This window comes from Saimiri boliviensis, chromosome 10 (genome assembly GCF_048565385.1).
Source record: "Saimiri boliviensis isolate mSaiBol1 chromosome 10, mSaiBol1.pri, whole genome shotgun sequence".
Classification (NCBI taxonomy): Eukaryota; Metazoa; Chordata; class Mammalia; order Primates; family Cebidae; genus Saimiri; species Saimiri boliviensis.
In genome coordinates, this window is record NC_133458.1 from 95,745,605 (window position 1) to 95,759,922 (window position 14,318).

At 43.4% G+C, this 14,318-nt stretch overlaps 1 protein-coding gene across 3 annotated transcripts in view; it reads left to right on the forward strand.

Annotated features, from left to right (window-relative positions):
* The window catches only part of CHN2 (chimerin 2), a 327,734-nt gene that overhangs the window by 96,018 nt on the left and 217,398 nt on the right, over nucleotides 1-14,318 (forward strand). The window contains exon 2 of one of the 3 annotated variants that reach the window (XM_039472656.2): nucleotides 5,715-5,753. The exons of 1 other annotated variant lie outside the window; for it this stretch is intronic. In XM_039472656.2, the coding sequence (XP_039328590.1) occupies nucleotides 5,715-5,753 (39 nt within the window). Of the gene's footprint in view, nucleotides 1-5,545; nucleotides 5,754-14,318 lie in introns of those variants that run through there. One more of the 3 variants, XM_074379887.1, reaches the window with a different exon arrangement.

The following is a 14,318-nucleotide window of genomic DNA, read 5'->3' on the forward strand; positions in this document are numbered from 1 at the left end:
TATTCATAACAAGCATATGCTTTATGTCCTTTATTTCCAATTCATGCAATATTTAAAAATGATAATATAAAAATATAAACCATGAAAAATAAAAAATATGTTAATACATTAGACATAAATAAAAAATTCAAAAACACTGAATGGGGAAGGTGAGCAGTTTGCTGGGGCTGTGGGTGGGAATAGGGAGTAAATAAGAAATCTTGGGACTCTCCATTGGGTTCAGAAACTGCTTCGCTGTGTGGCCTTGGACAAGTCAATTCTCCTTGGTTTCCCGGTCTGTAAAACAGGCAGGATGTGATAGTTGAGGTTCCTTCCTTATTAATTTTGAGGTATGTAAGAGCTTTCTTAAGCACCTTAAATAACATGTTTCATTTTTCTCTGTGGTTGTGAAATGATGGAAAAGAAATGAGAAAAATGTAACTCTTAAGGAGACTCATCTGCGTTTTGTGATGCCTTCGAATTTGTGATCTATGTTTTGGGGTTGCTCTTATCTCTTTTCTTTCTTTATCCAAAGGGATTTGTGTAATCTTTTTTCCCCCTATTTTATTCTGTCTCAAAAGTCCATGTGGTCTTCCTGAGTCCTCACTGTCTTAATAATGAAGGCGCTTGGCCTGCTCAGCTGAGAATAGCAGCAATGGCTCCAGTCAGCTTTAATTGGCAGGCAGCATGCAGAGAGGAACAATAAGGAACCAGAATTGAAAACAAATCGTAAACTAGAGAAAATGGAGACAAAGCAAATGAGTGGAATTAGCTCAGGGATCTGGGAAGACAGAAGCCGCAAAGGTGTTAGCCTTCTTCTTTCTTATAATGGAAAGCCAGGCCCCGTGTAGTGGGCACTCAGGGGGTTTGCAGAAATGAGGGGGCAAGGGACGAATAGATGAGAATGAGCATTTGGCTGTGTGTGGACACGCTTCATCATGCCAACTCAGCTAGCCCTGGGATGGCGGTAGAAGAAAAATCACGAAAGGAAACTTAGGATAACACGTTCCAGTGCAAAATGCACTTTCTGCTGGTCAGGTGAAACTATCTGAGGCACTGAATGAGGAACAATACGATTTTTGAAAAAGCTAAGAATGTGCCTGCCAACCCGAACCAACGCGTTTGTTTTTGAGAAACGTGGTGCTTATTTGCAAGTACGTATTCATTTCATGCCTCGCTATGTGGCTGGTAGGTTGGACTTAATTAAAAAAGCTGTAGCGTCTTTGAGTCCAATTTCCTCTTTTCACATAGCATCTGTCCCTGACAGCTTGTGTGAGGCTCGGCCACTTGTTGAGGCTGAGGCTAGAGGAGGAAATGACAAGGGAGAGGCGAGGTGGACATACGGCTCTTGTTGGAGGTGGCGCTCTCTGATTCTGCATGGCCCTGTCACGTGCTTGGGAGGCTTCTTGGTTGAAGCAAGGCAACAGATGTCTCCGAGAGGGGGATGCTGGCAGCACCCCAAAGGCCAGCAGGACTGCGGGTTAGGCATGAGTAAGCCAACGGGAGTGGGAGGCACACATGCTTTGCCCTCTGCTCAGAACTGGAAAGCAGGCCAACTTTGGATGAGAGCAAATTCTAGAACTTAACAGAGGGTGATGGCAGAACGAAAATACTTCTTTGGAGCAAGCATTATCCTGTGGGGTGGAGGGTAGGGATGGAGAAGGGGAACTGGACTATTTTCAAAGACAAATAGGCCCCAGCACTTTCTACATTGAAATAGATGGCGCAAAAGATAAAAGTCAATAGGGTGTTGACTTTGCCTATCAACGGGGCACTGTTTTGGTTTGCAAAGCATAGCTGCCTATGTATGCATTTACCTGGAGGTTTGGCTTTAAATGTTACCAGGAAAGAGAAATGAAGCTTTCTCCCCTCACATCTGTCATTCTTAGTTATCAGGACAAGTCTATCAGTAAATACAAACCAACCTGTATCTCATTTTGAAACAAGTAATTGAGTCTGTGGTAAGTAAGCTCTTACAGACAGAGCGTGCACTTAATCTACTTTCCATTGGAAGGTTTTAAGTGTTGCTTTTAAAGCAGTTTGTTTCAAGTTCAAGGTATTAGAATTTGGCTCTTCAGGGACTTCATTCTTAATTTAAAGGAAGCTTTGTAAATTGCTTGGGCCTTGTTCCTGAAATTACCTTGAATTTCCCTAACTGTGCTGTTTGAAAGCACAAGGACCATTTGACCAAACATGCTGCATTCATGTTCTCTTTCTGGGCCTTTGCTCTTGTCCTCTGCATACCTTATTCCCTAACACCCACAGATGTTCTGGCTACATTTTGTCTCTGAATAGCCCCCTTTGCTTTTATGCAAAAGAACCAGCACTATGGCACATTCCCACCTGAAGCTTGTGTTCATCAGTCTGTTCCTTGGGTTTCTGTAGATAGTGAATCTCCGCTGCTGTTCCCATTTCCTTCCATTTCATGTCTGAAGAATACAGTCATTCTGATTGATGAGCAGACTGTCACAGATTCATGGAAGAAGACCATCTCTGGGCCATCTTAGGTCTTTTTTTTTTTTAAATTTTTTTTAATTAATTTTTTTAAATTGCATTTTAGGTTTTGGGGTACATGTGAAGAACATGCAAGATTGTTGCATAGGTACACACATGGCAGTGTGGTTTGCTGCCTTCCTTTACCTCACCTGTGTCTGTCATTTCTCCCCATGCTATCTCTTCCCACCTCCCCACCTCCCCATCCCTCCCCCATTGCCCCCCAACGGACCCCAGAGTGTAGTGCTCCCCTCCCTGTGTCCATGTGTTCTCATTGTTCAACACCCGCCTATGAGTGAGAACATGCGGTGTTTGATTTTCTGCTCTTGTGTCAGTTTGCTGAGAATGATGGTTTCCAGGTTCATCCATGTCCCTACAAAGGACGCAAACTCATCGTTTTTGATGGCTGCGTTAATATTCCATGGTGTATATGTACCACATTTTCCCTATCCAGTCTATCGTCAATGGGCATTTGGGTTGGTTCCAGGTCTTTGCTATTGTAAACAGTGCTGCACTTAGGTCTTAAATTCACCCACAGCCACATATCTAGAAAGCCTGCAAGGTCAGGAGCAACAGGGTTTTGTTTGGCCAGGCAGTATTCCCATGACACTGGTGTGCCACCGTGAGTAACGTTTAGTCAGCTTTACTGGTACTTTTCCAATTCCACAAGTAATAAGATGATATTTATGGACAAATTAGAACAAAATATAGATGAGCAAACTGGATGACCTGCTTGCAAATTCTACATTTTGAAGTGTTAGTGGTGACAAATCTATACAGGTTTGCAGGAACCTCAATTCTTGTCTCCTCAGAAGAAAAAAATTCAATGAAGGGGCATAAGGCAAAGTGAGAGACCAAGACAAGTTTCAGAGCAGGAACAAAAGGAAGGACACTCAGAAGAGGGCCACGCAGGTGACTTGAGAGATTCGAGTGTGTGGTTAGACCTCTGACTTGGTGTTTATATGTTGGCACGCTTTCGGGGTTGCCTCTCTTCTCGACTTACTCTTCCCTGGGGATGGGCTGTTCCCACGCACAGTGGCCTGCCAGCACTCGGGAGGGGCCGCATGCGCAGTGTGTTTACCGGAGTTGTACACGTGCTCACCTGAGGCGTTTTTCCCTTACCAGTGGACTGTTTCTAGAGGAAGCCATATACCAGTTACATTCCACCATTTTGCCTTTTAGTGCGCATGCTTGGGCCCACTCACCCAACTCCTAAGATCTTATTGGGAAGGGCCTGATAGAAACACCAGTTTTAGGTGTTTCTATCTATTGGGAGCCAGTCTTTCACCGGCTGCACCCAATGATTACTTTAGAGAGAGAAATTAACAAGTGCCTGACCATCACCTGATGGTCTCCTGCCATTTGTGGTTGGGGGTGGAGGGGGCATGCCTGCCCTGCCGGTGTCTGCCTGACTCCCTTCTGTAACAAATGTAAGGCTTCTAATCGCCTTTTAAGTATATATATACATGTATATATATATTTTGTTTTTACAAAAATGTGTAAATCAGACTATTCATATTGATTTTATTTCAAAATCTACCATGGACATATTTCCATGTCTTTAAGTATTTGACATTATTTTTACAGGCTATGCATAATTCAGTTATATGGATGGAACTTTCTTTTTTTATCCAGTCAACTGTTGTTAAATATTTAGGTTGATCCCAGTTTATCTTTTTTTTTTGAGACGGAGTTTCAGTCTTGTTACCCAGGCTGGAGTGCAATGGCGTGGTCTCGGCTCACTGCAACCTCCGCCTCCTGGGTTCAGGCAATTCTCCTGCCTCAGCCTCCCGAGTAGCTGGGATTACAGGCACGCGCCACCATGCCCAGCTAATTTTTTGTATTTTTAGTAGAGACAGGGTTTCACCATGTTGACCAGGATGGTCTCAATCTCTTGACCTCGTGATCCACTCACCTAGGCCTCCCAAAGTGCTGGGATTACAGGCATGAGCCACTGTGCCCGGCCCCAGTTTTTCTTTCTGATAAACCATGCTACAATGAACATTCTTGTGGCTAAATCTTTGTACATCCTTAATTTTTTTTTAGTATTAAATCCTGTAAGTCGAATGTTTGATTAAAAAAAAGTTACGATTCTTAAAGGAATCTATCCTGTATACCCTTTAGAATTGGCACAGAGCATCTGCATAGCAAAAGTAAGCACTCAATGCTTCCCAAACTTAATCTGAGATAGGGAAAGAGCAGGAAGGACTTCTGCCCTCTACTCTCTGGGAAGTTTTGTGTGTTTTACTGCCTGCTATCAATATGAAGAGAAAGACTTGGCCCCTTGTGTAGTTTGGCTGTTCCAAGCCCTAAATATTTGATTCAGTATGTTTAAAGTAGGCCTTATAAAACACCGGGGTGGAGGATTTTATGACACTTTTGCCACAATGTGCAAATTTGTATATCCACACTTTATCTGTAGGAATATCTATACATGTAGACATGGGAGGCAGAGGCCGGAGAGAGAGACAGACCAGCACACTTAGTTCTTCTCTGTGTTGAACAGAGATGCGTGGTTTTGATCAGCTGAGGAGCATTACTGTAAAATGCAGACTAATAACATTTCACTGGAGAATAGAAAATACTTAGGGAAGCTGGAGTGCTCCGAGACAACCTTTCAATCCATTTACCAAAGGAGCTTATAATGGAACTCAGGTTTCAAGGGAGGTCAAACATTAATAAATATTGAGAAAAAATAGTTAAAAGGACATCAAGTTAATATTTTACAATCTATTCTTTGATCTTGGAAGGCTTGAAATATTTTTCTACACTACTTCTGTGATTTATTGATTCATCCCTGCCAATTGGCATATTGGAACAGACACAGATGCCTTGCTTTTAACTACAGCTTCCATTTCTATAATGCTCTGCGATGCCAACAGATTTTTATGTATTCACTGGCATCACTTATTGATACCGCCACAGTTCTGGAATATTCGCTAGTTAAAAACCGGATTGTTGTCAGTAAAAGCAACTGAAATGTTATTGATTTTGGTTTCAATGCTGTAATAGCATCTCTTGGTTTTGTTGTGTTGGTTGCGGGGGGTGGGGTGGGCGGGGAGGGAGTAAAACCCCCTGCACGTCATTGACTCTTCCACCTTTATCTGTATTCAAATTATATTCAGAATTGATTATTTTTCTACTTTTGTTGTCACCACCCTGGTTTTGGAGGGGAAAAAAAAAATCTGTCATGGACTACAATGACTTCTTACCTGGCTCTTTCCACTTTTGCCTCTCTTCAGTCTGTTCTGAACCCAGAAGCCAGGGCGAGCTTCCAAAATGTAAGTCACACGATGTCTGTCCTCCGTCTTTGCACTCAGAGCCAACCTCTGCATGTTGGGCCTCGTCTTCCTCACCTGCCACACGTCCCACTCCCCGCTTCCATTGCAGAGATGGAGCTGTCAGGAGGCAGTCCCGATTGGCAGCACTGGTCTGCAGCTACCAATCTCAAGGCCCAGATGCTCTGCCTTCCCTGCTTTTTCTGAAGGTGATTGTCGCTGCTGCTGCCTAAGAACCCCATTTACTGGTCCACTATCTTCCCTTGCATCTCGTCCCCTCTCTCCAATGATGGCCCCTTCTACCTCCTGCATCGCCGACTTTCCCCTAAATTAATGAGGGTCAGGCTTTGCCCCGTCACTCCACCTATACCCTTCTTCTGAGGGCAGCTAATGCCCATCCCCTCTCCCCGCCGCCATATTAACTCCAGGGTCCACTTTCAGTCCTTGCCTTACGTGGCCTCTCGGTGACATTTGCAAACGTTGATCGCTTCCTCCTCCTTGAAGGGTGCTGTTCTGGCATCCACAGAGGGCACTGTCCTCCCTCAGACTTCTGGTGACTGTTACTTCTCTGTCTTTATATCACACTCCTCCCTCCTTCCCTCACTCAGCTCCAGACACACAGGTCTCCTTGCAGTTCCCCCAACCAGATCGGACATGTATGTTTCAGGGTCTCTGCACTTGCTGCTTTTCCTGCTTCGAATGTGCTCCTAGCTGTCCGCATGGCGCTCTGTCCCTCTCTTCATTCAAGCACGCACTCCAGAGGCACAGATGCCACCTGCGTTCTTTCCCTCTACCCTTTCTCCATAGCACGTCTCTTCATCTGCCTCACTATCTGTTTTACATATTTATTTCATGTATTGTCAGTCTCTGTGCACTAGACTATAAGCTCCATGAGGGCGGGAATTTTTATCTATTGTGTTCTTTGTTGTATCTCTGACGCCTAGAACAGTGCCTAGTGTGTGACAGGTACGTAATAAATGTTAGTTGAATGAAGGAATGAATGTTCATGATGCTGCTAGCAGTGTACTTGGAGAAATACTTTAGTCTTTAACTGTACAGGGATTTAAAAGATTTATGATTTTCTTCTAATTATATGATTTGGGAAAAACAGGGATGTTTGGGGACAAAACCAAATTTTTGGAAGGTGGCATGCCTTTCTGACTTTGCCAGCCTTTCTGTATCCACGGAAGCACTTTCGCAGAACTGTAAATTGGGTGTATGTCCTTGGTGCCTGTCTTGTAACCTCAAGAAGGTACCGTTTTTGTGCCAAATTGAAAGACAAGGACAGAATGAGAAGCAGCTGAGATCCTAAGTCAGCACATTGGATTCAGAGGCATTATAAGTGTACACCTGAGAGACTCCGCTAAAAATGTAGCAAAGTCCTCCTTTCTGCCTTTGAGGCCTACTCTCTAGGAAAGAATCTCCCAGGTCACCACTTTGTTTTCCCCAGATATGTCAGCGCACGGAGCGCACATAGCACCATCCCCTTCCCTGCCTGTTTTTATGCATTTTTTTTTTCTTCAAAAATTCCTTCTTTGCTTCTGCTTGCTGAAGTTGCATTCCTTTCAAGGCCCAGCACAAATGCAAACTTGTCTGTGAGGCCTTCTCACACTCTTGCAGTCCACATGGACTCTGGCTGTGGGCTATGCTGCTTAGAACAAGCAAGCTACAGGGCAATCATCCTCGGTATCTTTTGGGGGTGTGGTTCCCTGGACCCCCCCTCACAGATACCAAGTTCCATGGATGCTCAGGTCACTTGAATAAAATGGCATAGTATTTGCATATTACCTGCAACATCTTCCCATAAACTGTGAATCATCTCGAGACTACTTAGAATACCAAATACAATGTAAATGCTATGTAAATAGTTGTTACTCTGTATTGTTTAGGGAATAATGACAAGGAAAAAAGTCTGTACATGTTCAGTACAGATGGAACCATTCATTTTTTTCAAATATTTTTGATTCGTGGTTGGTTGAATCCACAGATGTAGAACCCAGGGATACGAAGGACTGACTGAATCCCTAAGTTTAGCTGTGAATGAACGAACACAAACACACACACACACACACACACACGGATTAAACTCTTTGAGGGCAAGAATTATATCATACTCTTAAGGTATTTTCAGCACCTAGAAAATGCCTTGGACACTAAAGACACTCAGAATTGTAATAAAATGGAAACAACCCCTTTTAAAAAATCAGGGCCAGGCATTGTGGCTCATGCCTGTAATCCCAACACTTAAGCCAAGGCGAGTGGATGACTTGAGCCCAGGAGCTGAAGCCCAGTCTGGGCAATATAGTAAGACCCCATCTATTTAAAAAAAAAAAAAAAAAAACAACATTAAATTTAAAAAAGACAAGAAAAAGAGTTAAAACTGTGAGGAAATTCGTTCATGGTTATTGAGGCTTTTTCTACCAATGTTTTCATCAGGTATCATGGTGAAATCCCAGTGAGATTTGTCTGTTGAGCCTACTGACTTCTTTTAATAAGATTTGTTAGTAAGACTAGGTGAATGCTTTTGGGGTCTCTAAGTGAGCCCTTGATAAGCAAGTTTTTGACTAATGCAGATCTGGCCTTTGTGGCATTACTGCCTTTGCCAGCAGAGGGGATTAGGCAAATTGGCAAAGGGTTTTGAGCCAGCACGGTCTTAGGGGAGGCTTCACTGATGCCTGAAATGTTGAGCATTGGGTCCCAGAGGAAGGAGAGTTGGTATGATCTTGGCAGCTGAGCTGTCTGTGGGCACTGCAGGCTAGAAATAGTCCATGTTGAAGAAATATGTGTTGTAGCTGAGAAGCTCTAAGCCGGGATTACTCTAAAAAGAGAAGGGTCTGCCCATGTATGATCAATCACCTTTTAAAAATTCTAGTTATGGCCACACATGGTGCCTCATGCCTGTAATCCTAGCACTTTGGGAGGCTGAGGCAGGCGGATCACAAGGACAGGAGATTGAGACCATCCTGGCTAACACAGTGAAACACTGTCTCTACTAAAAATACAAAAATTTAGCTGGGCGTGATGGCACCCACCTGTGTCCCAGCTACTCCAGAGGCTGAGGCAGGAGAAGCGCTTGAACCTGGGAGGCGGAGGTTGCAGTGAGCCAAGATCACAACACTGCACTCCAACCTGGGCAACAGAGGGACTCCATCTCAAAACAGTTTCTCAGTGCTGTGGAGTAAAACAACAGAGAGATGTCAGGTACTCCAGAGAAGAGGAAGGGTACCTTCAAGAGAGCATTTACCTAACAAACTCAGCTTCATTTACCTAACAGACTTGGTTAGCATTAGCGTTGGCCTTGAAGGTATTTGCATGTTAGAGGCCTGGGTTTCCTTTCATTGAATACTTTTTAAAAGGGCTTCTTTCTAATGGCTTATGTGTCTTCCATTGAGAAAATGAGGGACAGAACAGGTAAAGTACTGTAAATCTGTTTAGCAGTCCTCAAGGGCATAACTACAGCCAGCTGTTTAATGAACTTACTATGAATTGTCTTGTGGAGGTACAGAGTGACTTCTTACGGGTAAACACTTTGCCTGTAGCCTGAATTCATGCACAGACTTACCTCCGTGACAGGATCCTGGCCGGAGGGGGGATTTGCGTTTGGGAGCTGGGCAAGTCCAGGAGAACACTCCGTTAATGGCTCATCTGGATTAAGGGGAACTGCCCTAATGTTACAGGACTTCCTCCTTAGTTCAGCTAAAGACGGGGTTCTTGTTACACGGCCATGAAATATTAGGCTGGAAGAATCTTTGAAGGGTGAGAAAAATGAAATTTATTGGACAAAAAGGAAAAAATAGGAAACAGGGACCCTCAGCAGAGCAAGACTCCTGCTTGTCAGTTTCCCGCCTCACAGATTGAATCCCAGATTCCACCCTGGAAGAGGAGGGGCCAGGCTCCTCCCCACTGCAAAGGACACGAACTTCTGTGGCCCCACCCCTTCTCCGGGTGCTCTGGGGACCACTTTACACTGGCGGTCTCATTGACCCCTCTAAAGTACATCTGACTGCCGTTAGAAATAAGGACGAAGATCCATCTTAACTTCCGCCTGCTGACAGCAGGTGCTGTTTTGGGGGAAACAGCAGTCAGAGCTCCCTCGGAGGATGATCTGAGGGTCCCTGGAAGAAGGGGCCATCAGCTGAGGCCCTGGTTGTGTGACCCTTTGGAGTCTGATGGCCTAAAGGTGAGAAGAGACAAACTGGGTTATTAGAAAACATGTATTAAAATGAAACGAGGTGGGGAGGGTAAGGACAGCTCAAAAATCCGGAGGCTGTTTGTAGCAGTTTGCACAGGGGGATGGAGGCCAAAAGCCCGATTGATTAAAAAAACAAACAAACAAAAAAAAAACTTTACCCTCTGCCAGTATGTTGGGCTTCTGGGTTTCCCTCCCCTGAGCTCAGTCCTAAGCCAACTAGTTTAAGGCTTGGGAAATTAACCTTTCCCAATTTGGAGGATGCATCTGAGGGGAGTGTCCCATTGAACAGAGACACAATTACCTACTGTGAAGAGAGGACAAAGGAGGAGAGGAAAAAAGAAGACATTTTTTAAAGGAGTCACAGGGGTTCAGGATGCATTCAAAAGGCATACGCATTGAAGATAAATGGCTACCCACTTCGAGGAGAGAGAGCATCCCTGGTTCTTTCTCTTCCGAGCTAGTACCTGGGTACCCAAGGGACAAAAGGAAGAGCATTCTCTTTCTTTCATCTGTCCTTGCATCCTCGAGTCCCTGTGTCCTTGGCAGTCACCACCCATGGGTGCCTAAGCAGCTTTCACCTATGAAGCAGGGGGTCTAGAGAATAAGAATTATTTGCACTCACCTATGTACCTATCCCTCCTGCTGTTAGTAGCCTTGGAGTTCCCTAGACCTCATTTAGGCCATGGATACTAGCATGACCCTTATTTATGAAATGAGACACCTGGCATAATCGGCAGGAATTAGCCATGCTCACCTGTGCTGTGTTTTTTAACCTCTGTTACTGTTTGCCTTCGGTTTTCTTAGATTCAGTTTTTTCTTCTAGGGCTTTGACCCGAAGCTTGGAATTGAATTTGGGACAAAAATGTGTTTCGGTGGGAGGTGGCATGGACTCCTTAATATAAGTTGAATGCTCAGGTGAAGCTGTGGAATTGTCCTCTTCTAACAAAGGACAGAAAAGGATGTCTTGTGGCATGCCCACATAGCTGGTACCTATAGTTATGCTTGCTAAGATTTGGGTGCGTGTGCTTGGCTTTGGTGTGTTCCCTTGGTTTTACTTTTCTAAAAAGGAAACCTCCGAGTGATGAGCGTTGTATTTATTTCTATCACCTGGCAGGATTTGCAGGAGAATTGCCTAGAACTAGAATATTGATCCAGGTTTTTAAATTCTTCATCCCTTTTGCTCTTTTTGAGCTGCAGCCAGAGATTGCTGGTTGGTTTACAGGAGCAAGCAGGGTTAGTTTAAAAATGTAAGCAAGTCTGGGAGCAGTAGCTCATGCCTGTAATTACAGCAGTTTGGGAGACTGAAGGGAGCAGATCACAAGGTCAGGAGATCAAGACCTTCCTGGCCAACACGGTGAAACCCCGCCTCTACTAAGATAAAAAAAAAAAAATAGCTGGGCACAATGGGGCATGCCTGTAGTTCCATCTACTGGAGAGGCTGAGGCAGGTGAATCACTCAAACACTGGGAGGAGGAGATTGTAGAAAGCCGAGATTGTGCCGCTGCACTCCAGCCTGGTGACAGAGCAAGACTCCGTCTCAAAAATAAATAAATAAATAAATAAATAAAAATAAACAAACAAATAAAAAACATAGGCAAGAACTTAAAAACAACTACTGAGTTTCGAATGTAATGACAAATGTATGATAAGTTCTGAAATATGATTTTTCTCTCTCCAGTCTTAATTTTTGTTAAAAAAAGAAAATTACGACAGGACTGAGTCGTTAAGTTTTATACTTGGCCTGATTATTTGCATATAGTGCAGCAAGGATAACTATTTTTACAAAGGTCTTTTATTTATTTATTTTTTCGGATACTTTGAAGGGTGACAAAAATGGAATTTATTGGGAAAAAAGGGGAAGCAGGGACTCTCTGCAGAGTGAGAGTCCTGCTAACCGGCTTCCTGCTTCACAGATCGAATCCCAGGTTCTACCCTAGAACAGAAGAGGCGAGGCTCCTCCCTGCTGCAAAGGGACCAACATCACATGGTTCTACACCATGTTCCCACTGTGCCAGCTGGTAGGAGTTTCTCTGGGGACCCCTTTATACTTGGCTATCTTACTAAAGAACATAACCAGTACCTATCCATGGTAATTTCTGTTGTCATCAGAGAATACACTGTCTGATTTCATTGAAATCTTGTTTATCATGTGTGTTCATGATGATGCACCTAAATCAAGACATTCCTGACCCCACAGGCTGTGCTGTCTGGAGACCGTGACAAATGATGTGCAGTCAGGTTGAGCTTCCTTTTGGGGCGTGTTTTGTGTCCTAGTACTTTCAGAAATTTTGCTTACTGTATCCAGCAACACTGCCTCTGCGGCTTGCTAGCTCTTTGCTTCATTGTGTTCCTACATCAAATAAGGATGGGGATGTTACCTTTGTCAGGGGTCTTGAGATAATAGATAATAGATCTGGAAAGGACAACATAGATATAACATATTATTATTATTATTGCATATGACTCAACTCTGACTTATAAGGGTAATGCAATTATGAAAGAAATTATGAATTGCTTGGTATCCCATAATTTCTGTATTTTCATTGAGCTTCTTTTAAGTAGTAGGCGTGGGAGACTGAGATAGAAACACAAATAACTGATGATGGAGAAAGCATTTTAAGAAACAATTAGATAACTCTCCATGAGAGTGCAGATAAAAGCATACGCTCCCAAGGAGGAGAATCAGGGAAGACGTGAAGCAACTTGGTGATGGGCCACGGGGGTGGGGAAATTTGGAAGGGGAAATGGGATTCCAAAGAGAGAAAGTAACATAGAGTAAAAAACTGGGGGCAGGGACCCAGAGGGTCCCAGGGTACTGAGTGCAAAATAGACTGCAAAGAAAGACCGAAGCCAGATGATGGAAGGTTTTACGTGTCAAGCTGAGGAATGTGGACTCTCTAGCAGAAGAGATGGCAAGCAGAGTCTGAGACGAGGGAATGGGAGGCAATAGACCAAATGAGGTGTTGACATCTTCAGGGCATTTCAGAGAAAGTAGGAGATGAGGGTGAGGCAAGAAAGACCCTGGAAGAAGAGACAGCACTTGGCCATTAGTGAAATGTAAGAAACCAAAGTGAGCTGGGGAGAGGAGGTGGGGGGAGCGGTCCGGTAGTTCATTAGGGCAGGAATGCCTCCCTGGGCCTTTGACACTGGCTTCTGAATGGACAGTCTTGGGAAAGCACTTCCCTTTTATATTTCTTCCCGATTCTGAGTGATGCTGTTTTCTACTTTTAATTGTGCTCAAAATAGCCAAAGATGCAGCATAAAACTTTGAGTTGACAAAATGATATGGCCGGTCAAATTTGTAAAGCTAAAAAAAAGTAGTGATTCAGTTTTCAGACTTGAAAAGTTTCCTTGTTTCAAAAAAAACCCCAAAACATGCAATTCTGAATTAATGAAGCAGATAAATTAGCAGGTGATTATTTGAATAACAAAAGAAATCTTTTCCAAGAGCCCTTTTTTTTTCCCCCAGGAATTCTTTAAGGATCAAGTGTGCCTAGTCTTCACTCCCATTTAAGATGTGATTTATTTGTGCATTTGATGAAACACAGAAAAAGAACGAGCTTATCTTGTAAAACATGATATTCCTTAGAGTTACATGTTACCATGCGCAGTATTTTTTAAAGTGTTTATTTTTTTTATTTTTTATTTTTGAGATGGAGTTTCACTCTTGTTATCCAGGCTGGAGTGCAATGGCGCGATCTCGGCTCACCGCAACTTCCGCCTCCTGGGTTCAAGCAATTCTGCCTCAGCCCCCCGAGTAGCTGGGACTACAGGCTGCACCACCATGCCCAGCTAATTTTTGTATCTTTAGTAGAGACAGGGTTTCACCATGTTGACCAGGATGGTCTCTATCTCTTGACCTCGTGATCCACCCGCCACGGCCTCCCAAAGTGCTGGGATTACAGGCTTGAGCCACCGCGCCCAGCAAGTATTTATTTTTATATGTATGAAGCAACCATAAGATCAAAATTCTAAGAAATTGAATGAGTAAACCTTTTCATTTTATTTTAGTCAGTTTTGAAAATTAAAGCTGTAATTTTTAATTAAACATATAAATGACAAGTTTAAAATTTGCTAATTGTTTTGAATACTGCCGTTTGTGTAGTTCCCTGATAGAGTCCAGAAAGTCCTTTGTCATTTTTTTTAAAAAAAAGCTTGTGATAAGAAAAGCTTTTATACTGCCAGCTCAGGAAACCCTAACAATGGTTTCCTTCATGCATCCTTAAATGAGGTAAATTTAATTATTTTATAGTTTTCTAGCAGTTCCTAGTTTCTTCTATAGAATGCTTTTTGCCACCCAAAATATTTGAAAGCAGGGCCTCAAACAGGAACATGAGCGTGCACGTGCACACACATCCACATGCACACACAAGCGC